At 49.5% G+C, this 27,148-nt stretch overlaps 1 protein-coding gene across 1 annotated transcript; it reads left to right on the plus strand.

Annotated features, from left to right (window-relative positions):
* Positions 1-4,023: 4,023 nt before the first annotated feature.
* Positions 4,024-26,758, plus strand: ADAP2 (ArfGAP with dual PH domains 2). Its single transcript, XM_031468314.2, has 11 exons — positions 4,024-4,222; positions 5,101-5,231; positions 6,870-6,961; positions 8,826-8,905; positions 9,828-9,940; positions 16,390-16,536; positions 19,516-19,599; positions 22,431-22,493; positions 23,823-23,900; positions 24,625-24,853; positions 25,897-26,758. Exons 1-11 carry the CDS (start codon positions 4,129-4,131, stop codon positions 25,929-25,931), a joined length of 1,146 nt encoding a protein of 381 aa, XP_031324174.1. The 5' UTR covers positions 4,024-4,128; the 3' UTR covers positions 25,932-26,758.
* Positions 26,759-27,148: the final 390 nt, after the last annotated feature.

A 27,148-nucleotide genomic window follows, 5' to 3' on the forward strand; every position in this document is an offset into this window, starting at 1 on the left:
CAAAAATGTTTAAAGACTAAATGAGCACTCACGTTGACCATGTGGCAATGGGAGTCCCTCTGGGCTCTGGACTGGTTCTTGGTGAAGACAAAGTGATATTGAATATGCGATTAAAGAGATAAACTCCATCAGAGTCTTCTGCTTGACTGCTTGACTTTCCACTGTGACACATGCCTGCCTGTTCTTTCTTTCCTTCCAAAAAGAAAACACTTTTGTGATCTCAGGTCCTCTCACTTTATTGTTTATTATAAAAATTTTTTAAACCACACTCTTTTCTTCATTTATTTCACAAATATTTATCGAATCTCTGTTCTGTGGCACGCAGGCTGGGGATACAACAGAAGACACACTAACCTGACCCTGTCTTCAGCTTAGATGAGTGAGGGAGACCAGTGAGCAACTACAGGAGAGTTTGGTGCTTGAAAATACATTGTTACAGAGGGAAAAGGCTTTGGACATAGAGATGCTCTTTACAATATTATGCATAACAGCAAAAAATTGGTCACAAGCTATGTGTCCAACAAGGAAATAAATATATATCCTATGGACATAGCTATTAAAATGATGTTGAAGCATCTAGTAATAGAAGAGATATAATGTAAAGAAAGTTTAAAAAGGATATAAAATTTTATGGTCCCAATTATAAAAAGATGTATAAAAGACCAAAAGGAAATTCTTGAAAATGAAGATCAGTGGTAGGACTGACTACTAAAAAGCATTAGATTGAACTGCATGATATTACTAATTTTTTTTTTAATGAAGGTACTGGGGATTGAACCCAGGACTTCCCTGCATGCTAAGCATGTGCTCTACCACTGAGCTATACCACTCCCCCTAATTACACTACTATTTTTTTAAAGTCAACTTTATACATTCCAACCTAATATTTTGTTAAAAAGGGCCCAAGGCGAACTTGGGTTCAAATCCCAGCTCCGGTATGCAACATCTCAGTTGTGTAACCTTGGACAAATTCACTTAAATTCTCTCTCAGGGCCTCAGTTGCCTCATCTGTAAAATGGGCATAAAATAAACAGTCTCTACCTCAGGGTTGTACTGAAGACTAAATGGAATGATGCCTATAAGGGGCCTGACATACAGCAATCCCTGAATACATGGTGGCCATAATTGGGGGTGGTGCTTTCTTTCTTTCTTCCTTATTGTATTTTCCAAATTTCCTGTATTACAGGGTTTGTTTGTTTTTTTTAATTCTATAACTGATAAACATTATTACTAGTTTCCAAGGGGCTCTGGTCTGTTCCGGGAGGACTCTGAGCCCAGTTCAGAGCTGGGAAGGCGGCCGAAGGCTCTCTTCCAGCCCTGCTGCGACTGGGCTCAGCTCAACAGCGGCAGGGATCCCGGGATCCCGGGAGCACGGCGGATGTTTGTGCTCTGAGGACCCCGGGAGGTTTGTTTACCGAGAACACTCCGTCCCAGGGCCCGACTGCCCCCTCACCCCAGCAGCTGCTGTATGGACTTAGCGCACAAGGGGGGCCGGCTCCGCCCACTCTGCCCCTCAGTTCCCGCCCGCCCGCCCGCCCGGATCCCAGTGCTCTGTGTCCCACGGTCAAGACAGCCTTGGCCCAGAGTTCTTGCTTTAGGCGCAGCTTCTGGTTTCCTGAACACAGCTGAGCTTGACTTTGATCGTGTCCAATCCCCACCAGCCTGGCTACAGTCTTTATTTGAGGCGATGAAAAAGGCTTGGAAATGATAGTGGTGATGGTCGCACAATACTGTGAATGTAAAGAATGCCACTGAGTTGTGCACTTTAAAATGGTCAAAGTGGCCAATTTTATGCTATAGAGATTTGTCACACGCTTTTAAAAAGTAGGGAGAAAAATCCAGCAATGCGAGGAGGACTCAAGGGACAGCAGGCTTGCCCTGTGAGGTTTCCGGACATAAGGGCGGCGGCCGCTGCAATAGGAGACCTGGGTGTAGGCTCCTGTTCTCACCCTTGCTTGGCTCTGTGACCTTGGGTACCGCAACCCCTTATCTTCCATGAGGATAGCACGCTGCCCTCAGAGGGCTGTCATGGAACTCAAACGTGATCAAGTAGTGTGAAACTCTGTAAAATACTCAGTACCGATTGGCGTCATCCCTCCCTCCCAAACCCTCTCCCCAAAGAAAGAACAAAGGAAAGAAAGAAACCCATCACCAACAAAATATAATAGTACTTTTCTTTTTTCCTCTGAGGATGGCTGAAATTCCATCTTAAGCCTTGAAATTCCTTTACATAGAACGGGAAAGGAGGAAACTAAACAAACATCTTGATCACTAGCTTCTCACCATGAAGGAGTTGCTATATTTTCCCTTGAGGTGGCTTTTTTTTGGGGGGGGACCTCCAGGGAGGGGTTGCTGAGGCTCAAGGTGCGGAGGAGAGCCATTCAGGGGGACAGAGGTGCTCCTATCCCACCATCCCAGTTCTGTCCTGGCATTGGCAGCGAAGAGATGATGTCCTTGGCCTGTCCCCTCTTCTTCCCCCACTTCTGCCTTAGGTTGCCTTTCCCATATTTCTCCTGGGAGATTTATTTCTGTCCCTTTTTTCATCTATAGCAGCGGAAATGAATCATCTTTCGGCCTGTTTGATAAACAGCCGCATGCCCTCTGACCCCTTCTGGACTCTCTCACTGGTTCCTCTGGAGCTGTTCCTGGGCTTGGCCTCACCCCCCACAGACAAGACCCTCCTGGCTGGATATTCTTGGTAATGCCCCCCCACCCCACCCCACCCTGGGCCTGTGGGCTTGACCTCCTCCACTCTGGGGAAGATGGGAAATGACACAGCATTCCAAGGGATGATCCCATGAGTAGACCACAGGGGCAGGAGAAGCAAGGGAGCCATTGCGTTTTGATGGCTTGTGTTCCACGAACTGGCTCATCTCAATGACCCTATTAGGTGATCTCTCCACCCTCATTTTACAGATGAGGAGTCCAAAACTCAGAGAAGTGAAGGACCCAAGACCACATAGCTAGTAAAGGATGGAACCAAGACTCAAAGCCTGAATTCCTGGATTCATCCCATTATACCATGCTGCCCCATGTGTTTGCATGTGTGCATGCCTGTGTGTTGGGGATACTGACAGTTCAGCTAGAAGATTAGCTGTAATGCATCAGGATGGAAATTTAGGATCCATGTTCATTAAGCCTTATGCATATGACAGATGGGTGTTTGCCTACAGAGGGGATGGCAAGTGTGCCCAATGTGTGCATTACCAGAAGCCTGTGGGTCACGGAGGATGGTGTTAAGGAAGGACAGGGATGGGGCCCCCTAAGCCAGCCCCACACCTCACAGTGATGGAACTTCACAGATAAAAGTGCCCAGCGGTGTCCTGGCTGGTGAAACCACATTTCCTGCTCAACAGAGCCATGCAACTATTTATTGGACTTGTAAAAATGTGCAGGTGCTTTTTCTAGGAGCTGTGTGGGTTACAGAAGTGAAACTTCTGACATCAAACTATCTAGTGTGAACGTGTGTGTGTTGAGGACAGGGAAGGTGTGACATACATACATAAATAACTGTGATTCAAGGTAGATAGAAAGTGCTCGGGGCCAAAGGAATCACCTGATCCTACAATGGTCGGCATTCTAGCAAGACCAGAAGCTGGAGAGATTACTCAAGGCTAGATATCAAGGAGGGCTTCCCGAAGAGGTGACATTTGAATGTTTCTAAGTCTCTAAATAGATGTAGGATCAGGAGAAGGCTGTAACAGAAGTTAGATACTGTTTAATTTTCCAAGGGACATACACCCTATTCCCTTCCGACAGAGGTGGAAACTGGCCCAGAATGGTTGACTAGGCTGTCCACTGTCACGAAATTAGCCACTGGCGGACCAGGATTTGATCTTCGGCCAGGGTGAGTGACTCCAAGCCCGGCACGCGGGTCCCTCCCGGCCGGATGTCCGCCTGAGAGAGGAGTTCAGTCCGCGGAGTTGGAGGTGAACTGGCCTTGCCGAGGGCCCAGCGGAAAGTCCAGGGGGCGGGGCTTACAGTCCTGGGGGCGGGGCTGCCGGCGCGGGCGGGCGGGAGACACTGGGGCTGCGTCCCACTCTACCTGTCCCGCGAGCGCGCTGGTCATGGGCGGCCGCAGGCCGGGGGGCTGTGGGGCTGAGCCCTGCTGAGCCCGCCGGGCCGGCCATGGGCGACCGTGAACGCAACAAGAAGCGGCTGCTGGAGCTGCTGCGGGCGGCGGGCACCGGCAACGCGTACTGCGCCGACTGCGGGGCGGCGGGTAAGGGCGCGGCGGCGCGTGCAGCCAGGGACCCAGGGCGGGATTCTGGCCCGCCGGCCCCCTCTCCTCCCTCCAGACCCGAGCCGATCCCGGACCCCCGCTGGAACCTCGCGTGACACATATGACACCACTTCGAACCGGGCCCCTGACCGCCCTCTCCCCGTCCAGTACCGCGCTTACCCGAACCCAAATCCTCTGACCTCCCCACTCAGGATCCCAACACGACATCCCGGACCCGAGTGCCCTGACCATTCTGCTCACCTCCCCCTCCAGACACCCTACCCACCCGGACCTCAGCCCTTGACATCTTCACTCAGGACCTAGCCACTTCCCACACCCTCGGACACAAACATCCCGCACACCAGAGGTCCCAGACTCCAGGTCAGGGTTCCCTGACGGCCAGTGTCCCCTCCCCCAACCCGGACGCCCAGGGGCCCTCCCGCGTTCCTGCTCCACAGCGCTCCGATCCTACGGACACAGCGGGCCCTGACTCGGCCCCCCTCCCCCCTGCAGCTCCCCAGACAGGCGACAAGCGCCTAGGTGCGGGTCTCTCCCCCTTCGCCCTCTCCTCTCGGGTTACCCCAGGTCCTGTCACTTCCACATCGCGCGCGCCTCGGCCTCTCACCCCCATCCCCGGGACTCCTTACAAGATCTTCATCCTGGTCGCCGCCACTCCAGGGCCAGTGGGCTTACCGGAGAGTTTCGTGCTGGTATCTTAGTTCACCCAAGGCTGGGAGAGCAAGAGAGAAGACTTGGGCTGAGCTGGACACCGCCCCAGGCTATCTGCCAAGCCCTGTCTCTCCCAGCGCCCCCAGCCCAACCTTGGTTTCCTCATCCAGCCCTCCGCCCAGCTCTGCTCCTGCCCTCTCTCCCCGCAGATCCCGACTGGGCCTCTTACAAGCTAGGCATCTTCATCTGTCTGAATTGCTCCGGAGTCCACCGCAACTTCCCTGAAATCAGCAGAGTGAAATCTGTGAGACTTGACTTCTGGGACGACAGTATTGTGGAGGTAGCAAGGGGCCGACCTGGGGAGCCTTGGAACAGCAGGACTGAAGTGGAGGCACGGTCAGGGCACTCCCATTCTACTGGGAAGGAAACTGAGGTCCAGAGAGGGGCAATAAGGAGCCAGTTAGAGATACCTTAGACAGAGGCCCTGAGTTCAAATCCTAGCTCCATCACTTGCTTACTTACAAGCTGTGAGGCCCTGAGCTTGCTATTTAAGGCTAGTTGTGGACCCTCAGTTTCCACATCTGTATTAGAGGGATAACACTACCCCTTCACAGGGCAACTGTAAGGATTAAACACAGGATCAATGCAGGTACAAAGTAAGCAGTCGATTAACAGCTACTTTTCTCATTAGCTGAAGTCCTGGACTGGAACAGAAGTATCCTGATTCTTGGTTTTTTGTCCCCCCTCCAGTCCTCCTGGCCAGGGAACAAGCCACTTTGCTCTCCTGCCCTTCAGAGATGAAGGACACCTTTGGCCTGGACATTTTGGCCAGACCTTCAAAGAGCAGGCAGTCTTAAACTGTGCTGGCTAGATGAGTTCGTCCTCATGTTACTGAGTGCCCATCTGTGCCAGGCACCGTGTTAGACCGCTGGACTGGATGCTTTACTTACTCATGCCATACAAGTTACTGAAGGCCTACATGTGCTGGGTATTAGGGGAGAGCAGTGAGCAAGATACCGTCCACATGGAGCTTGCCTTCTAGTGCAGGACAAAGACAGGAAACCAGGAAAGTAGGACATAAACCTGAAGCTTGTTCCTTTGTGACTCATGGCTCCTGTTATACATTTTCTTCATCTTTACAGGGGAATCCCCTGTAGCTCAATTATTGCCCAAGTGTCCGTCAGTGACCAAATGGCACAGCTGGGATGTGAACCCTGCTCTGCTGAGATCCAAAACGCACTTGAATCCTGTGGCCCAACAGCCCGGTGGCCACTGGGGGAGGGGAGAATAGTGTTCACCGTGCCCATGGGATATAGATTAAAACCTAATTTTTTTTCCATATGTGCCCTCATCCCAGATGGCCTACTACTGTTCCTGAGTGGTGACTGTTGGCCAAGGCTACTCCTGGCACATCTGCCTCTGGGCCTCTCATGTGCCAAAGGTCCCCAGTGATCCTCTGACTTACATACTCTATGGGGCAAATTTCTCCCATCCCCCAGCTCTATCTGACTCCTGCAGACTTGCAGGGATTGTGGCTGGTGGTCCTGGCCATCTGTGGAGCAGGTCGGAGAAAGAACATGAGCTTTGCCATTAGACTGGTCTGGGTTCAAGTTAGACTGGTCTGTGTTCACATCCCAGCTTTTCCACTTACTAGCTGTGTCACCTTGGCCAAGTGACCTAACCTCTCTGAGCTTCAGTGTTCCCACCTCTAAAATGGGGATGGTCAGATTACAGTGGTTGAGGGTATCAAATGAACAAATGTGTGAGAGCTGTTAAGTGCTCAGTCTGTATGCGGCATGGTTATTCCAGCACCTTGTTGCATGGATACCCAGCTCAGTGGGACACGTCAAACTCCAGTAGGAGTGTCTCCTGACTCAGCCTAGGAGCCAGTGAGAACAACGGCCTTCTGGGTAGACTGTGGTTTCATTTCACATTTTTTCAAGTTCTAACATTACTCCAAGTTGCTGTTGTCTTGCAGTTTATGACCCACAACGGGAACCTCCGTGTGAAGGCCAAGTACGAAGCCAGAGTCCCTGCTTTCTACTATATCCCCCAGGCCAACGACTGCCTGTGAGTGGGTGATTTCCTGGTCCTGCAGTTTCCCAGTACTTAAACAACCCAGGGGCTACTGATGCGGCATGTAGTGGCAGGGCAGACAAAGCTTTCAAATCAGAAGAACTTGTGTGGTTTCCTGACTCTACCGCTATGTAGCTGTGAGAGGTGGACAAGTTAGCTGACCTCTCTGATTCGTGGCATCCTCATCCCTGAAATGTAGAGGGTGATGCCTACATCATAGCATGGTGCTAGGGCTTAAATAAGATAACTTATGTAAAACATCTCACAAGACAGCCTCACACTGGTTTTAATCCCTCTCTCAGTGTCTGCTTCGGACTACTGGCTGGTCCCTGGCCCAGCTGAGGGATGTGCCTGGAGAGAGCTTGGCTCATCTGGCCTCACTGCTGCCGCTCAGCCCTTTGCTCCAAGGGGAAAGGGTTAGGCACTTGGTGAGCACCTGCTAAGCTCTAGGCTTGCTGCCAGCACCACAGACACCATGTTGTCATGATTCCAACAACAGCCCTGCACTTTAACCCCTTTTGGCTGAATGCTAATGGCTTCCAACTCTCTATTCTAAAAGCCCCTGAATTCCTCCCCTTCAGGATCTCGGTCCCCATTCCCTCTCCTATCTCTGATCCTGTGGCTTAGGGTTCCTCTGTGTGCTGGGGGCAAGGATTGTGCATGCAGTGGGGCTCTTGATTGTATGTGACAGAAACTCAGTTTCAACCAGCTTTGGCACAAGGGGATTTTTTTGGGTTCTGGGGATCAGACCACAGGAAGAGCAGATTTGGAGCCACCCTCAGGAAGAACACCAGGGCTCAAGCACTATCAGGTCTCTTGAAATCTCTCTGGTTCCCCTTCCTGCCTCCCCTTTCTGCCTCTTTTTCTCAGCCAGGCTTCCTTCGTGTAGCCGGATGCAAGGCCACGTCCATGATCCAGGCTCCAGCTTGACCCTGGCGAGGGCTTCCAGCCCATCGCTCTCAGTTTTGCTCCTTTTGGTCCCCACATCCCAGGGCAGAGCTCTGATTGGCCAGTTGGGCCAGGCACTCAGCTCTAGGTCAACCCTATGACTGAGGGATGAGGTCATATAAACCCTGGACATTTACCTGGAAAAGGCAAGAAGGAACTAAACAATTGAAATAAGTCCACTCTCAGCTGCATGGATTTTCTGCAGGGGTCACGGATGACAATACCTGGTTGGGCTGACATCAAACACCTACTATGTGCTCAGCATGATTCTGGTCCTTTGTGTTGAAACCCCAACAAGTTCAGAGGAGTTAAGGACCTTGCTCTGGGTCACACAGTGGATAAATGGTAGAGTAGGACCAGGTCCCCAGGTGGTCAGACTGCTCTGTCCAGTGCAGCATGGCCAGATCTCACAAGCAGGCCACAGGAAGAGGCTCATGGACCCTCCTGGCTTAAGCTCATGAACCTTCAGTGGGATGTGGCAGAGGAGATGGTCCAGGGGAGGTGTTGCCTGTCTCACTGACCTAGAGGGCTGAGGTTGAGGTTGGAATAGCACAATGGTTTGCATACAGCCCCCTGGGAGAAATATATCTCCCTGGGGAGACACTGGCAATGTCTGAAGACATTTTGGGGTATCACATCTGGGGAGGGGATGGTCCTGGCATCGAGAGGGGAGAGGCCAGAGATACTGCTAAACATCCTACAAAGCACAAGATGCTCCCCCCTCCCCCCCACCAACCACAAAGAATTACCCAGCCCTGAATGTTAATGGTCGCCAGGTGGGAAACCCTGGGTAGCCTGCGTAGGCAATCAGGGACCTGCTGGGATGCTCCCTTCAGCCGCAGGAGCTCAGAAAGTTACTGTGGGAAGAGGATGCATGAAACACAACTGACTAAAGGGTCTCTCCTTTTAGGGTCTTAAAGGAGCAATGGATTCGAGCTAAGTATGAGAGACAGGAGTTTATGGCTGATGGGAAAACCATCTCACCCCCAGGTAAAGTTATTTTCATCATCTTTTGAGGTCTGTTCTGATGCGTGCTAGAACACAAAGTGCCTGAACTAGGTCAGCCGACAGAGACCTGCTGCCCTTGCTCTGGCCACAGAGGACAAGGTATGAGTTCCTCTGCCTCTGAAATAGCAATACATCGGCCAGTGGGGTTTTATGGTCTGGGTGGCTGAGAAGACATTGGTCTCGGGACCTTGCAGGGCCAGAGGTGTACAGAGTCTTAGTATAAATTGCAAGAGGATTCACCCACCAGGCAGACCAAGTAGAAACCGACACCCCTGCTTCTGGCTAATGTAGTCCCCGGTGTGGCACAAGGCTTGGGAGAGTACATGGACTGGATTTCGCCTCCTTTCCTGCCTTTGTGCAGGGTGCCACCTCATCGGTGGCCCTGGACCTGTGGTAGTGTCTGCCCAATTGCTCTGAGTCCGAGGTGACATTGACCCAGAGAGCAAAGTGTACAAAACCACTCTTTGAGGACCAGAGGCAGCCAGTGCTCAACTCTCCCGGCTACCAGGAGCACAGGCGAGTCACCCACCAGCAGGGGCCTAGACGTCACTCACTAACCCCACACTCTGGAGAGTTTCATTAGGCTGATGTCAGCGTGAAGTTGGGCCTCTTTCAGAATCACTCCAGTTTCTCAGTACTTAGCCTCCTCAAGGGTTTCCTATGTCTTCATAGGAGACAGCTATGGAAGAAGGCTGGGGGGATCCCGACGGAAATCATACAGCATTGCAGATTTGGCCCCCAGACGGGACCCCTCATGTCCTGCAGCTGAAATAGCTAAATTAGATTTGTGACATTTCAGCAACAGGTGGAAGGTTCATTCCACCCCTGAGACCTACAGTACGGGGTGCGTGAGTTGCTGGCTCGTCTGAAAGCTGTGTTCACTCTTTCTCATCCTTGGTGGAAGGTAACCGAGAAGGGTTCCTGTGGAAACGGGGAAGGGATAACGCACAGTTCCTGAGAAGGAGGTTTGTCCTCCTGGCGAGGGAAGGCCTGCTGAAGTACTACACTAAGGAGGAGGTAAGAGGCCCGAGCAGTGGGGGCCCTCCCTCCCCAGGCGCTGGCTCTCACCCCGCTGACGTCTGCATTTTGGTCAGTGGTGCCTTGTCACGTGGATGGCATCAGCCACTGAGAGTTAGGTGCTGCATTCTGCGACTTTTCTTGTCTGGACAATCAACCCAGCCCACTAAAAAGCATGCCTCTCTGTTCACCTAGAATGGCTTAGGCTGGTCCATGTTTAGTCCTTTGATGACCACTTGATGTTGCTTCATTTATTCATGCACTCGAGAAATGCTTGTTAAGCCCCTACTGTAGACTAGCCTTTCTTCCAGGCCCTGGGGAAGCGGCAGTGGATCTAAATGAAGCTCCTGTTCCCATGGAGTTTTCATTCTAGTAGATGGAGACAGGTGGTGACCAAAACAGACCTCAACACATAATCTATCCAGTGGCAAGAGGTTCTACAAAGTAAAATAAAAGAGGGCGGAGGGTGTGGGGAGAGGAATTGGATGAAGGCAGCCAAAAGGTACAAGCTCTCAGTCATAAGATAAATACATACTAGAGACATCATGTACAACGTGATATATAGGATTAACACTGCTCTATGTTATATACGAAAGTTGTTAAAGAGTAAATCCTGAGTTCTCATCGCAAGGAAAAAATTTTTTTCTATTTCTTTAATCTTGGATCTATAGGAGATGATGGATGTATTAAACTTAGCGTGATAATCATTTCATGATGTATGTAAGTCAAATCACCATGCTGTACACATTAAATTTATAGTGATATATGTTAACTATAGCTCAATAAAACTGGAAGAAAAAGAAAACAATAAAAGAAAATTACAAAAAAAAAAAAAGAAAGGAAGGAAAAAGGAGGTGAAGGGTTAGAGCATGGGAGTGTGGATGCGGGAGAGGTGCTACCACAAGTGGGTCAAGGGAGGCCTCTCCGAGGTCCCTGGATCAGAGAACTGAGTAAACGGAGTGAGTTACGTGGACCTGTGGGGGAGGGGTGGGAGGAGAGGGAGCAGCACATGCAGAAGCCCTGGTCATGGCCGTGGTCAGCACGCAGACCTGAGTGCTGATTAGAAACGATGACTCCTCTGAGAGGGTGCAGCCCTGGTCTCACGTAGACAAGCAGACGCCTGGACGACAGTTCTCACTTGCACCTCCAGCCAGGGACTTTTCGTTCAGTGCACAAACTGCCCAACCGTGACCACAGCCCTGGATTGAGCTGGGAATGTTTGCTGGGTCTATAGGGCACCAAAGGAGGCCAGAATGCCTGGTGCAGATTGAACAAAGAAAGGATTGAGGGAGACGGGCTCAATGAGTGGAGGACCTTGTAGGCCATAGTAAGACTTGGTTTTTTTTTTTTTCCTTGAAACAGCTTTATTGAGATATAAATTCGCATACCATTGGATTCACCTTTTTAAAGTGAGATGTAAATTCACATACCATGGAATTCACCCATTTAAAGTGTATAATTAATAGTTTTCGTATTTTCATGGACTTGTGCAACTATCACCACAATCAATTTTAGAATATTTCCATAACCCCGAAAAGAAATCCATGTGTTAGCTCCTCCCCTCCCCGCCCCAGTCCTAGGCAACCACTAATCTACTTTCTGTCTGTAGAGTTTACCTCTTCTGAACCTTTCATATAAATAGACCCATACTGTAAGTGATAGTTTGTAACATTTAGCACTATGTTTTTAAGGTTCATTTATGTTGTAGCATGTATCAGTACTTCATTTCTTTTTATTGCCGAGTAATATTCCACTGTATGGATACAATACATTTCACTTATTCATTCAGCAGTTGATGGACAGTTGGGTTATTTCCACTTTTGGCTGGTATGAATAATGCTGCTATGAACATTCATGTACAAGTTTTCATATGGATATATGTTTCTATCTTTCTTGGGTAATTCCCCCTGGGAGTGGAATTGCTGAGTCATACGGTAACTCTATGTCTAATAGTTTGAGGATTTTTTCCGAAGTAGCTGCGCCATTTTCCATTCCCACCAGCAAAGTGTGAGGGTTCGAATTTCTCTGCATCCTCTCCAACACTTTTTCTTCTTTTGTTTTAAGCCATTTTTTAATGGAAGTACAGTTAATGTATAATGTTGTACTAGTTTCAGGTGTACAGCAAAGTGATTGAGTTATACACACACATATGTATATATATACATATGCTATTTTTCAGATTCTTTTCCATTATAGGTTTTTATAAGATATTGAATACAGTTCCCTGTGCTAGACAATAGATCTTTGTTGTTTATCTATTTCATATATAGTAGTGTGTGTATGTTAACCCCAAACTCCTAATTTATGCCTCCCCTCCCCCACTTTCCCCTTTGGTAACTATAGGTCTGTGAATCTATTTCTGTTTTGTAAATAAGTTCATCTGTATACCTTTTTTAGATCCCATATATAAGTGATATCATCTGATATTTTTCTTTCTCTGTCTGACTAACTTCACTTAATATGATAATTTCTAAGTCCATCCATGTTGCTGTAAATGGTATTATTTCAATCTTTTTTATGGCTGAGTAAAGAATAGTCCATCGTATGTATATGTAGACCGCACCTTCTTTATCCAGTCATCTGTTGATGGACATTTAGTTTGCTTCCATGTCTTGGCTATTGTAACTAGTGCTGCTATGAACATTGGGGTGCATGTGTCTTTTTGAATTAGAGTTTTCTCCAGATATATGCCCAGGAGTGGGATTGCAGGATCATATGGTTACTCCATTTTTGGTTTTTTAAGGAACCTCCATATTGTTCTCCATAATGGCTGCACCAATTTACATTCCCACCAATGGTGTAGGAGGGTTCCTTTTTCTCTACACCCTCTCCAGCGTTTATCATTTGTAGACTTTTTAGTGATGGCCATTCTGACTGGTGTGAGGTGATATCTCATTATAGTTTGGATTTGCATTTCTCTAATAATTAGCAGTATTGAGCATGTTTTCATGTGCCTGTTGGCCATCTGTATGTCTTCTTTGAGGAAATATCTCTTTAGGTCTTCTGCCCATTTTTTAATTGGGCTGTTTGATTTTTTTTTTATATTAAGCTGTATGAGCTGTTTGTATGATTTAGAAATTTATCCCTTGTCAGTAGCATCGTTTGCAAATATTTCTCCCATTTTGTAGGTCGCCTTTTCATTTTGTCTATGGTTTCCTTTGCAGTGTAAAAGCCTTTAAATTTAATGAGATCCTATTTGTTTATTTTTGTTTTTATTTCTATTTCCATTTATTGCTACCATTTTACATTCCTACCAGCAATGTATGAGGGTTTTAATTTCTCCACATCCTCACCAACACTTGTTATTATCTGTCTTTTTGTTTACAGCCATCTTGGTGGACATGAGATAATAACTCACTGTGATTTTGAATTGCATTTCTTTGGTGGCAATGATGTTGAGGGTATTCTCATGTGCTTACTGGCCATTTCTTGTATTTCTTCTTTGTAGAAATGTCTATTCACATCCTTTCCCCATATTTTAATTAGGTTATTTGTCTTTTTATTATTGAGTTGTAATGGTTCTTTATATATTCTATATACAAGTCCCTTATTGGATATATAATTTACCAAAAATTTAGGTGTTTGCATTTTACTTTGCTGTTGGGAAGCCACAAGAGGGTTTTGAGCAGAGAAGTGATATACGTTGACTAAAACTTTTTAAAGAGGGCACTCTGGTTGCTAGTGGGGTGAGAGTGGGCAAGGAGAAGGCAAGAGTGGAAACAGAGAAAATAGTTAGGAAGCTACTGTAGTCATCCAAGTGAGGAATAACAGATTAAATCAGGATAATGGTGAAGGAGATGGTTCGAAGCGGTCGGCTTCTGTGTACATTTTGGAAGTAGAGCCAATAGGATCTACTGTAGGATTGGACACGGAGTGTGAAAGTCAGAGGAATCAAGAATGATCCCTGAGGGGAGGGTACAGATCAGTGATAGAATGCATACTTAGCATGCACAAGGTCCTGGGTTCAATCCCCAGTACCTCCACTAAAATAATAAGAATAATAAAATGAAACTCCAATACTTTTTTGTTTTAAAGAATGATTCCCAGATTTTTGCCTTCCGCAGCTAGAAAGATAGATTTGTCATTTGCTGAGATGGCAAAGACTTAGCTCCCTAAGGGGATGATCAAGAGTCCTTTTTCATTTGAGATGCTTATTAGTCATCCAAGTAGGAACTGAGGAAGACGTTGGATATATGAGTCTGGAGGTTTGGGGAGAATTTGGAGCTGGAGTCATCAGTCTGTAAACTGGTTTAGCAACAGGCCTGGCTGGAATCACCTGGGTGGGGAGCGAGTGTGGATGAGAAAAGATGTGTGAGGACTGAGTATTTTTGTTATTCGTTGCTGGGTGACACACCACCCTAAAATTCAGTGTCCTAAAGCATCAGTTTATTATTTCTCACGATCCTGTGGGTCAGGAATTTGAGCAGGCTGTGGCTGTATCACTGAACTCCATGTGGAATTAACTGAGTCACTTTGTCTGCTACATTTTCCTGGTGGTTGGGCTGGACTAGAAGACCCAGGAAGCCCTCACTCACGTGTCTGGTGCTTTGGCTTCCTCCTTGTGGCTTCCCTCTCTCCATGGGACTGTTCCTCATTCAGGAGCCTAGCTCAAGCTTCGTACTAGCATGGCAGCCAGCTTCCCCCAAGCAAATGGGGATGCTGCCACGCCTCTTAAAGGTTCGGCCAGGAACTGCTGTCTGTTGGTCAAAACAAGTCACGCAGCCATCACCAATTCAAGGGGAGGGGACATAGATTCCACCTCTTTATGCGTAGAGTGTCATGTGCATACCAGGAGGAAAGGAATTGGTGAGGGCCATGTCTGGAGATTATCAACCATTATGAGCCCTGGGATAGTCCAATATTTAGAGGACAGAAAGATGAGAAGTTTCCAGCAAAGAGAATGTGAAGGAACGGCCAAGAAATTAAGAGAAGGACAAGCTCTGAGCACTTTAGCTTTCACTTTATTCCATTTCCTAGATGCAGAAATTACTGTTTATTTCTCCTGTTGCTTTCCTGGATGGATCAGAGCAATGCCAGAGGGTCTCTCCAGTGTGGCTGCAGTCTGGGGCCAGGTGAAAAATGATGAGGGATGAAGAGTACTAAGCCTTCAAAGGAGAGTACGGATTTCTTCTCAGCCTTCAACTTAAAACACTGGAAAGTATTTCAAGTACAAAATGTTGGAAGAAATAGTGCTACTGCAGAGTTAGGAGCAGGCATGAAAGCCCAGTAGCTGTTGTGAGTTAGAATGTCAGTCTCCTCATCCTTCGTTGGAGAAAGTTGATCTGTTTGTTACAGCAGCTAAGCCGGGTCAGTCTAAAGCAGTCTAAAAATGCAATGAGTTGCTTTTGTTCTTTTTTAAATTCTTTCCCCAAGTGGAAAACTTTTAAATTATAAAGGTAACTTATTTTTATGTAAAAAATTTGGATAATACAAAAAAGTGAAAAATAAAGAAAGTGAAACTCAGAAGATATCTCAACATAACAAAATATTAATACCCAGAACACATTAAAAAAAAATTACAAATCAAGAAGAAAAAGACAACCTACTGGCAAAATAGGAAAGGAAATAGATTGGGAGTTTGCCTAAAAGGAAATCAAAATGCCTGATAAATAAAAGAAAAGATACCTGATCTCTCTGGCAGTCAAGGAAATGCAAATTAAAATCACAGTGAGATACACTAAGTACCCACCAGAATGGCTAAAATTAAAAAGGCTGACAACATCAAGTGTTGACAAGGATGTGGAGAAACTGGAACTCTCATATATTGCTGGTGGGACATGAAATGATACAACCTCCTTGAAGAACAATTTGGCAATTTCTAATAAAGTTAAATGTATACTTAGCCACATACCCCAGCCATTCCACTCTTAGATATTTACTGAAAAGGAACAAAAAAAAGTCTACACAAAAAAACTTATATAAATCTTGTTCATAGAAGCTTTATTTGTAATAGCCAAAACCTGGAAAGTACCCAAATGTTCATTGACAAGTGAATGAATAAATAAATTGTAGTGTATCCGTAGAATGGAATATTACTCAGCAATAAAAGGGACAAGCTAATAATAAATGCAATAATGTGGCTCAACCTAAAAAATATTATTCTAGGGGGTGTGTATAGCTCAGTGGCAGAGTGCATGTCTAGCACGCACAAGGTCCTCAGTTCAATCCTCAGTACCTCCATTAAAAAAATTTAAAAATAAAGTTTTAAAAACCTAATTACCTCCCCCACACAAACAAACAAACAAACAAACAAAACCCAAAATGTATACAGTACTGTATGTCAATTATATCTCAATGAAACTGGAAGGAGAAAAAAATTTTAAAACAAACCCATGCAGTTCTGAATTGGGAATCTGTTTGCATTAAGGCATTAAAGGCTCACTGGCGAAGGGGCTGAGAGTCACCCTGCTGACCGTTAGCATCCTGAGTATCCGCTTCTTCTTCTTTAGGGGAAAGACCCCAAAGCTGTCATCAGCATCAAGGACTTGAATGCCACCTTCCAGACAGAGAAGATAGGGAACCCCCACGGGCTGCAGATCACCTACTGGAGAGAGGGCCACATCAGGAACCTGTTTGTGTATCACGAAAGTGGGAAGGTGAGATGACGGCGTTGTCATGCCGGCCCACAGCTGAGCATCCCCAGACTGGCAGGCTCAGCTCCCTGACTCCCTTTGCGCGCATCATCCCGAGATTTGCTACTACTGTTGGCTTTAATCTATTGTCACTTTCTGGGCAGAAACAGAGGTATGAGGAAAGCAGAGCAAGATTAGGCAAGGGAACCTGGTGGGCACCATGCGTGTGTCTGGACGGTGCACAGCCACCAAGGGGCATCTAGTTACCAGGAGGGACTGTGCCCCCGGGCGGCAAATCCAGGTAGGGCCAGAGATTCCTAGCATGAGAGGAGGAATGCATAGAAGCTCCCGCAGCGGCAGCGGTGCATTCTTGCTTCTCAGCGTGTGGCCTGGCACCAATAGCATTAACACCACCCCAGCCGGAAGCTTGTTAGAACTAGTCTCAGGCTCACTCCGGACCTACTGGATTAGAAAGTGCTTTTTAACAGGATCCCCAGGTGATTCTTATGCACACTGAAGTTTGAGAAGCACTCCTTAAAGGTCCAGGAAATCAGCGCCATCAGAGAAGAGCAGGTCCAAGGGAATAAGCCAGGCCAGGATGAGCAGGGTCAGGGGACTGGGCGAGGGCCAGAGAGGCCAGGTGGAGGTGGGGAGGGGTCAAGGTGGAAGCTGATATTTTGTGAGTTTCAATCAATTCTGTGCCGGGCACTCTTCTTGGTAATCACTAGACCTTATTTCTTCATCCTCAGAACAACTCCAGAAGTGGTTTATCCCTATGCTACTGAGGCACGGATGGACATGTTAAGTAATTTGCTCAGAGTCATGTAGTCGATGGTTCCTTAGCCCTGCACCCATTTTCCCACCCCATGTGCCTCTGCTGGAGAGAGAGCCCTTAGCAGCAGGAGCCAGGAACCAGATACCAGGACTGGATCTTCCCAAGGGGCCCTAGCACTGGGCTGGAACCATGGGTCGCCCTCCCCCGGCCCCAGCAGGATTCATACTCTTTCCCCAGTCTGGGCTGAGCTCCTGGTGGTGCGGTCTGAAGAGCCAGGGGTTTGCAGTCAGAAGTTGGGGCCCTGGTTATGCCACTCCCAGACGTGTTACAAGGGCAGGTCCCTTCCCTTCCTAAGTCTGCTTGTTTATGGATGATAACACCCACCTCCTAGCAGGGTTGTGAGGGTTGAGTGACCATGAACCACGAACAGGAGAGTATGTCATTACAGTGAAGTGCATTGTAAATGTTATTTGCTCACGATTGCGGCGGCCGCAGAAGACAGACTCTGGTGAGCGATTTCACATCTGTATCAGGGATGCATTCATGAATTCACTCTTTTGTGAAACCCTTATAAGGCCCCTCCCTACAACGTGCACAGTGCTGTGCTAGATTCCGGGGAGCGTGTTGTGAGTGGGGCGGTGCCCTGAGCAGGCCTCCAGGATCTCAGAGTCTCTGGAGGGAGACAGATGGGGAAATAGGCACCGATAATGCTGTGTGACGGGGTGGAGGTCCTGCTGGGGACACACAGGAGACATGTAAGTGGCCTAGTCTGGGGTGGGGGGAGGGGTGGTCCAAAAGGCTTTCCAGAGATAGGAGCTTCTATTTGAGAACTGGGTGAATCAGCTTAAAGGGGACACAAATGAGAAGGACACAGGAGTATTTATTTCAAGGGCCAGAAGTATGGCTGGGCCTCCTGAGAGATTAGAATCAGGAACTACGGTGTGTGTGTGTGTATGTGAGAGAGAGAAAGAGAGAAGTGATGTTGCATTTCTTTGAAACCAATTTCAAATTAATTTCTCAATCACTAGATTACATCTAAGTGCAGCAAGCCTATCAGCTTCCCAATTTCAAATTCCCAGGAGAAAGAATCTGATGAGCCCCATCCAGCCTCTGCATTGGTCCAGCCATGGTCCAGTTACTGTGGCCAAGAGCGAGTGGAATCATAGCAGCAAATGTGGCTATAACTGTGGTGGGTGGTGGGTGGTGGGTGGGTGAGAATGGGTGGGGCAGTTCTCATAGAATCAGGGCTTGGGCGGAGCAAAACTCTATTACAACATCTAAACTCACCCTCAGGAGTAGCAGAATGTTCTAGGTAAAAGGTGTGTCAGAGGTAGAGGGCAGAGAGGTGGGTGAGACACAATGTTCCAGGAGGAAGGAGCAGCATGTATGGGGGTGGGGAGGAGGAATTGCAAATAGTTTTGGATGGAAGGAGCTCAGAGGGCAAAGGAAGTCACACTAAAGAACTTAAGACTTTTCCTGAGGGCAGCAGAGAGAACTCTAAGCTAGACTCAGTTAGATTTGCAATTTGGAAATCACTCTGGCTGCTGTGGGGAGGACCAAAAGGAGGGCAGCAGAGCAGAAGCCGAGCCGGCGAGATACACAGTCCACCCGGTGAGAGACGGTGGTGGACATGCGCTGAGCGGGGGATGCTTTCTCGTGGAGTGATACAGGAGGTCCAAGTCAGCCTTAGCCTAAGTTGCACTCCAGGTGATGAACCTCCCCATTGGAGGAATCTCCCCAGGGCCACCTGTCCCCACCTGAAAGCTGGTCTTTGACATCTGAGGACCCTTGTCCCCCACAGTGTGTCCCACGGACTGGCATCCCATCACCAAAAGCTTGTTAGGATTGCAGAATCTCAGGCCCCACCCCAAACCCACTGAATCCAAATCTGCCTTTTAATGAGAACCTCAGGTGATTCATACACACATCAGAAAATGCCAAGCACTGTCCCTGGCCATTGTATAACTCCTGTGTGGTTCACCTTGGTCCTTTCAGTGGCTCTGGGGATCTCCCTGCCAGTGGCTTCCCACGTGCTCAGGTGAGCCCCCTGGACTCTGGCACTGTTGTCCCAGGTGCCTGTGGTCATCCCACAGGCCCCCGAGTGGAACTGGGAGTTTGTGCGTGTGCCCAAACCTGGAGATCAGCTGGCTTCCTGCCACCAGCCTCAGCCACCACCCCCAGCTCTTTCTCACTGGCTGTCCGTTTGTCCCTTGCATTTTTCTCTGCAGGAGATAGTGGACTGGTTCAATGCTCTCCGTGCAGCCCGTCTGCAATACCTAAAAATGGCCTTTCCTGATTCGCCAGAGTCTGAGGTGAGCTAAATGTGGACCCCAGCTTCCGCGTCTCCTCTCAGCCACCTCCTCCTCTCCTTGTCTTCTGACCCCGAAGACACTCTGAAGCCAGACTAGGTTTATTTGCAGCAAAGACCTTGAGACTGGGGGTTTCCGGACCTCAGAGGGAAACCAAAAGCTTTCTCCTTGGGAGGCTGGGGGTTAGGCCTCAACACGGCAAGGCGGCCTCCAAAAAGCAGGCCAGGCTCTCTTCTTGCAGATGTGTGACCACCACCCACGGTGTCAAGGTGTTCAGGATTTGGGCATCTCTTTCTGACCCCTTCTCCCACTAAAATGTATGAATGGTCCCTAACGTACTGCTTACAAAGTGCTTTTGAGCCCATTTTATATTCTCATCCCTTTTATCAAGTAACTCTTTGCTGCCAGCAGTTAGGTTAGGGTGATTATTCCCATTTCACTGATGAGAAACTGGGTCCCAGGAATGTCAACTGAATAACCCACTTTGCCCTTCCATATTCTGGTCTCGGGAAGGCAGTGGCATCTTCCCCAGAACAATTCTAACAGGAGCAGTCTTCCTTTCATGGACAGAGTAATGGTGAACCTGAGAACTTCACTTTTGATTGTTCTCAGACATCTGAGGCATCCATCTCCATCTCTCGGGCTTGGCTGAGGAAGCTGTGGAGTGTGGGCCAGTGGATGCTGCCCCGAGCCAGGAGGCCTGGGTGCTCATGGATGCTCAGTTGCTCACTTGCTGTGTGACCCCTGCAGCTCCCGTCATCTGAGAATCTGTGTCCACATCTGTAAGATAGCAGTTGGTCTGGGTCATCTTCAGGGTCTCTTCCAGCCCTGAGCTGCCGGGCTCTGGTCCCTGTTTTCGGACTGCTCTAAGAGGATTTGGTAAGGGATAGGGCTGCAGAAACCATGTTAATCCTGGGACTTTCTTATCCCAAACCCTTAGGCCCTCCTTGAAAACTCCTTAATTCCCAGGATTGCAGGGAGTGAAGCGTCTGGAGCAGGGGTCCACGCCAGGCCCAGTGATGCCCCAGAGATGGCAGTTCTCTGGGAGCAATTCCAGGCAGGCCTGGGTCAGGGCCCTCCCAGTCTGCAGAGTCAGCACGCGGAACTGGTGCAGGCATGCCCCCGCAGGCACGGCGCGGGGCTGCTGGCTGCTGACTGGAGAGGACGGAGGACGAAGTGCAGACGCTTGGCCTTATTTGTCTGGACTAACTCTGCAACTTTGCTGTCCCCGGCAGAGGAACTTGGTCTTTGGCCAACATCCTCAACATCCTCTTGCCTCCCTCATCCACCATTGTTACCCCTTATCCACCCCCAGTTCTCTCCCCACCTGCCGCTCTCCCCATATCTCCTCCTCCATGTCTGTGTATGGTGTGAGGTTCAGGGCAACCACCCAGGCCTGGCTCGAGCTCAGGGATCCAGATGCCAGAAACGCAGGGAGCCCAGTGGGGTTGTGGTCCTCTAATAAGAAGTGCATGGGGGCAGAGGGTTTAGCTCAGTGGTAGAGCACATGCTTAGCGTGCATGAGGTTCTAGATTCAATTCCCAGTACCTCCATTTAAAAAAAAAAGGGCATGCCCCAAAGTCAGAGAGGCACATCACCTCTCTGAGCCCTAGTTTACTCATCTGTCACAGTGGGGACAACACGTGTCCTCCAGCCCTGATGCATCCAAGGTACAGTACGTAGCAGCCCATCCACCTGCTTTTGCTGCTTCTTCCAATTGTTTCCCGAGGCCTGGACGTGCCCTGCCCTGGCTCTGAGCGGTTAGGGACCCTGTCTTCAAATGAAGAAATTAAAGCCTACAGAATGCATTTTAGGGACAGAGGAGTGGTGTCCTTTGTATTTTTGTCTCTGGCTGACAACTTTCTCACTTTCAGACTTCCCATTCCTCTTCCTAGACCCCACTTCCCCTTTGCCCCTGCCCTGGGCCCAGGAGCTCCGGAGATCCAATCTGCTCTCCAAAGCCTGGATTGTCATCCGAAGCTCTAGACTGGCCAGTGTGACCCCCCACTGGAGCACAGGAGACCAGCATCAATCCCTGGAAGCTTCTCTGAGAGTAGGCTGGCAAGTTGGAAGGAATCCTGCAGATCCCGTGATCCAGTATTCTTATTCCATAGAGGGGAACAGTCCCAGAGAGGCATAAGGTCTTACCGAGGTAACACAGCTGGTTGAGGTCAGACCTGGAGCTAGAACTCAGTTCTCCTCACTCCTAGTCCAAAGCTTTCTCTACTGGTGGCCCTGGGTCAGAGTCCCCACCAGTGACCATGTCTTGGCCAGGGGCCCAATCAGAGGGCCCTGGCATGTTTATACTTTAGCATCATAGAGTAGTGGCAGGGGTACCACTAGTGTCTGTCTGCTGTCTGTCAGTCCTAGGTGTGAATCCCGGCTCTTCATCATACCCACCATTTCTCTGAGACCTAGTTTCCTCATAGATGCAATGAGAGTGATAATATCCACCTCTCAGGGTGGTTGGGAATTTTGCACCCAGAATGTGACACACAAGAGACCCTCAGAATATGCCCCCTGACACCAGGAGGGTCTCCTCTGAGCCTTGCCTGTGCCCTCCTCCTGGGGTTGCCGGAGGCATCCCTAAACTAAGTCTGTAAACCAAGCCTGAGCTGTGCTGGTAAGCTCGGCAGACATCTGGGGTGCTGCCGTCTGGTTCTGTTGAAATAATAAAATTGCATTCATACCACATTCCAAATATAACCCTATGAACCGTGTGCACACATCCTCCATCCCAAACTTCCCCTTTTTGGGGAGCCAAGTTCGGTGCAGAACCTCGGGCTCCTGGGGTGTGAGGCAGGGGGTCAGTGTGCGTGTCTCTCTCCCCCCAGCTCGTGCCCCTCATCACCACGAACTACCTCAAACAAGGCTTCATGGAAAAGACTGGTCCAAAGGTACATCCTCCTGCTTCCGCGAAGATCAGGGGTGGGGAGGTGGATTTCATGGCCCCTATCCCAGCAGGCAGTCAAGTGGAATTTGGGAAGTGGGAAAATGGGGAACCAGGGGGAGGGAGGAGGGAGGAAGAGGAAGTAAGTGGATGTTTGTGAGTTCCTGGGGTGAAGGACCAAGTGGGGCCCAGCTGGCTGGAGTGTGGTCCAGCATCACTGCAGGTGCTTCTCCCTGTAACTGGGCATCTTTCCTCTTTCTCAGCATCGCCACCAGCTTCTATCCTCTTAACCATCTAACTGGCACTACTCCTGGGAAAGCACAGCTGGAAAGGGACTCCTCAGGGGAATGCTTTTGACATTCTAGAACCTTTGTGTGCTCTGTGCTGGGGTTGCTCCAAGTGAGACAGGGGCTCGTGATTGGCCTGAGAAAAGACACCTGTGCTTAGGAGGCTCACGTGGGCACTCCCATCCCTCAGACCCAGCCTCTGCCCTCCTTCGCTAATGGGCCTCCTTCCCTGCCCAGCGGCTGGCTGCGCATGCCTCCTAATCTGTGAAGGAAGGGAAGCCTGGCCTCCCTGTGCCTCCCGTGGCGGGTCCAGAAGACTGGGGCTCCTGCTGCCCCAGGACATCTCAGACCCAGCCTGGATGCTGGGTGGGGCAAGGCTCAAAGTCAGAAGTCTGGCTGGAGACGGGTAGAGGGGGGACATGAGGGAGTGTGGTGAGGGAAGGAAGCAGGGAAGAGAGGGGAGAGGAGAAAAGGACAGAAAGGGAAAAGCAAAGGGGCTCTCTAAAAAAAGAAACCTCCCCAAACGGCAGCATTCTGATGCTTTTTTTAAAAAGTGTAATATGCTGACAGGATGGTTGTTAAGACAATGAAAGGTGTTAGGCAATCAGTGTAAAGAAAGCCTCAGGCAGCTTGAAAGCTAGTAAAAGGGTTGCACCTTTTCCTCCTTCACCACCTGTTGGCACCGCCCTCCCCGTGGTTCTTGCTGGGGCTTTCCTTCTCCTGGCCCAGGTTTGCATTCGGCCAAGGCCAGCGCTCAGCCGCCCTGAGCAGTAACCTCTTGTAACTTCCCGGCTTCCTTATTCTGAGACTTCTTGTCCCCAGCTGGAGAAAGAGGAAAAGGCTTTTTCCCACCCATGCAGACAGCACCCCAAGGCAGCATGGCCCAGCTAGCGGGTGGGGGTGAGGAGGTGGGCAGAGCCTTCAGACCTCAAGGCCTGGGAAGGAGGGTTGGGGTGTCAGACCACAGCCTTGGTCTGGCCCAGGCTGGCCCTCTGACCTCTGGGCTCCCCAGCCTGGCTGGCCCTGGTCCAAGCTTCCCTCTTTTGCAGCAGAGAGAACCTTTCAAGAAAAGATGGTTTGCTCTGGATCCCCAGGAGCGGAGGCTGCTCTATTACAAGAACCCACTGGTAAGAGCCACGGCCCGCCCCTCTGCTCCGCACCCCAAGCCGAGGTGGAGGCAGTGCCAGCTGGGGACAACGGGGAAGTGACAGGGCTGGAGAGACACAGCGGGGGCCACACCTCGTCTTCGCTTGTCTCTAAGTCACTCCTGTGCACGAAGCTCTTCTCTCCCCTCCCCTTCAGCAAGTCCTTTATGTGGGTCCCAAATGCTGCCCGCGTGCCTAGTGCCTAAATAGGTGTTTCCCATCCTCCGGTCTCCAGGGCTGGCGTCTAACCAGGAGGCGGTGAAGTGTGGCAGTTAGGGGCGAGGGCTCTGGAATGCGCTGCCTGTGCTCCGGTTTCAGCCCTGCTGCATTTCATGCTGTGCTCTGGGCAGAGCAGTTAGCTCTGTGCCTCAGTCTCCTCTGGAAAACAGGCTTCCTAACACTGCCTTCCTCAGAGGTTGCCATGAGGGTCAGTGTATGAATTACTACACTTGAATTCCTGGTGCAGAGTTAGCGCTCCATTAATATGAGGTACCGTTTTAATGGATGCAGTGTGTGATTTCTTTGATGGTGTGAGCTTTTAAATTCTGGGTCCCACTTAGCTGAAATCCCCAGAAGAGCCCCCCAGCCCACCCCACCCCCCGCAACACACACACCTCTCTTACTAAAACAGCTGAGGGCTGCCAGGCCTGCAGGTGGCCCTCCACCCCAGGTGTGGCCTCTGACGACCTGTGTCCTCTATTTCCAGGATGCCTTTGAGCAGGGCCAGGTGTTTCTTGGGCGCAATGAGCAGGGCTACCAGGTGTATGAGGACCTGCCCAAGGGCATCTGGGGGAATCGCTGGAAAGCCGGCCTCACCATCGTCACACCCCAGCGGAGGTTCGTCTTCACCTGCCCCAGCGAGAAGGAGCAGCGCGAATGGCTGGAGAGTTTCCGGGATGTCCTCTCCCGCCCCTTGACGCCCCTCCACCTCCTCAGTAAGACGCAGGGCCTGGGGTTTGTTCTTTGGGGTGAGGGCAGCGGGCAGAAAGGGTTCATTTGGGTTCAGCTTCATTTGGGCTCAGCTGTGAGCCCTGAAACCTGGGTCCTGGCTCCTGACTGCCCTCTTCCCGTTTTCATCTCCTCCTGCCAAAGTCCAGGCAGTGCACGTTATTGCCACAAAGCCCTCTCTGAACACGCTGAGTTCCTCTACTGGGAGCCTCTCCCTATTAGCGTCTGCAGGAGCTTCGCCCTGGAAGAACTGCTGGTTAGGTTCCCTGCTCAGTCTGGGAGCCGAGCAGCCTCTCTGCCTCTCCCTGAGTCTCCACTCTCTGCCCCGGAGTCCCTTTTCTCGTGAGAAAACCCTGGCCGGTTATTAAGGTCACACCCGCTGGGTGGCTCCTGGGATTTTCGATTCCTCCCCTCTCATAGAGGGAAGGCTATTTTTAGGGCCCTTCTTTTCTCTGGGTCCTCACCTCTGTCTGCCTCTCTCCTGCTCCTCCCCTTTGTCCCAGATATGTCACAAGCAGGCTTCTCTGTCTGCCGACAGCCCCATGAAAGGAGGGGGGACATTCTGAGCTAGGGCAGGAAACTTCTGGCCTGGGGCCTGGCTTCTGGGACACCAAAGAGCAGTTCTGTGTTTGGAAAAGTACAGACTGAGCAGGTGACCCACACGGCCTCTTGGGGGAAGCCCTTGTGTCCTCTGAGTCTGACCCGTATAAACGTGAGCTTGCTCCCTTTTCCTAAATCCCAGAGCCCAAGAGCCTCAGTAAAGGGCTTGGATGTTGTCAGTGAAGCCCATCAGCTTGTGGTTTCCTTTTCCTGTGGGCCTGTGGGTCTGAGTCTCTGTTTCCCTCTGTTCCTGTGTCTGACTCTCTGCTTTTCTGTCCTTCTCTGGTGTGTGTGTTCAAGCCATCTATCACCTTTTCGGTCTGATTTTTATTCTGGTTCCTTCTGTCACTGTCCCCCTGCTGTCCCATCCCTCCAGTGGGACTGTGTTGGCACAGCCATGCCCCCAGCCCCCTTCTTACTCTCCTTGCAGCTGCTTCAACAGAGAGTGGCTGCAGCAGCAGGTGACCCGTCGGCCACCCAGCGCAGCTGGTGGGAAGGAGTTCTCACGTAGGCCTTGGGGACCAGCGGGCGTGCCCCACCATCCGTAGCCATCACTGGCAGTGAACTCTGCCAAGACTGAAGCTTTGGCCTTTACCTGCCGGCTCCCTGGGCCTCCCCACTGCCCAGACCTTGGGGTCTGGGGATCTGGTAAATGTCCTCAAGGCCCAGGACATCTGAAATGAACATGCTGCAATGGAAAAGCACCCACAGCATCATGCAAGTGTCACACTTGCGGAAAAACAACAAGCAAAAGTTTAATCTGAATCTAACTATAAGGAAACAGTCGGATAAACCCACATTAGAGACAGTCTGCAAAACAACTGGCTGGGTGCTTCAAAAACATCAATATCAGGAAAGATCAAGTAGTCTGGAAATGACCCTAGATTAGAGGAAGCGAAACAGACATGCCAAATGCGATTCATGATTCTTGATGGGATCCTGGATTTAAATTTTAAAAACTTTTACAAAGGACATAATTGAGATAACTGGGACATTTGAATATGGATGTACATATATGCTAATGGTATTGTGAGATTGCAGTGATCACGCTGCATCTGGGTAGGGGAACACTCTTGTTCTTACAAGATATGTGTTGAAGTGTTCAGGGATGAAATGTCGTCGTGTCTACAACTGACTCAAATGATTCAGCAAAAATTAAGTGTACGTATACCTGCATATGTGTAGGGTATATACATACATACTCTGTGTGTGTGTGTGTGTGTGTGTGTTTATATATACATGGAAGACAGGAAGTATTGTGGACACACACAGGGAGAGAAAGAGAAAGGAGGCCACTGTGCAAAATGTAGCAACTAGTGACTCGAAATGAGCTACAGATGGATGTTTATTGTCCAATTTGTGCAAATTTTCTGTAGGTTGGAAAGTTTACAAATTAAATGTTGAGGGGAAAATTTAAAAAAAAATCCACTTTTCACTCTTCAAAAGCAATGGGTTTTCTATAGGAATGAAAAATGTTTCTGGGAGGGGAAAAAGTATTCCTGGGAGAGTTCCACCTTTGTACACGTTTTAGAAAAAATAAAAGCCTAGATAATACAAAAAACAATGTCTGCATTGATCACCCGCCCACTCTGGAAGGAAGGAATCAATCTGAGGAGACAATTTTGGCTGGACCCCAGGGCAGAGAGCTCTCCCGCCTGAGTGCCAGGTCTGGCCCTGCCACC

Source organism: Camelus dromedarius, chromosome 16, assembly GCF_036321535.1.
Source record: "Camelus dromedarius isolate mCamDro1 chromosome 16, mCamDro1.pat, whole genome shotgun sequence".
NCBI classification, from domain to species: domain Eukaryota; kingdom Metazoa; phylum Chordata; class Mammalia; order Artiodactyla; family Camelidae; genus Camelus; species Camelus dromedarius.

What these genes read in the sequence shown, in the direction of transcription:
- ADAP2 (XM_031468314.2), top strand. Translation starts at nt 4,129, where the DNA reads ATGGGCGACCGTGAACGCAACAAGAAGCGGCTGCTGGAGCTGCTGCGG. An exon ending in CCCCAGGCCAACGACTGCCT is followed by an intron (nt 6,962 to 8,825) that starts GTGAGTGGGTGA and finishes CTCTCCTTTTAG; the next exon opens with GGTCTTAAAGGAGCAATGGA. An exon ending in TGTATCACGAAAGTGGGAAG is followed by an intron (nt 16,537 to 19,515) that starts GTGAGATGACGG and finishes TTTTCTCTGCAG; the next exon opens with GAGATAGTGGACTGGTTCAA.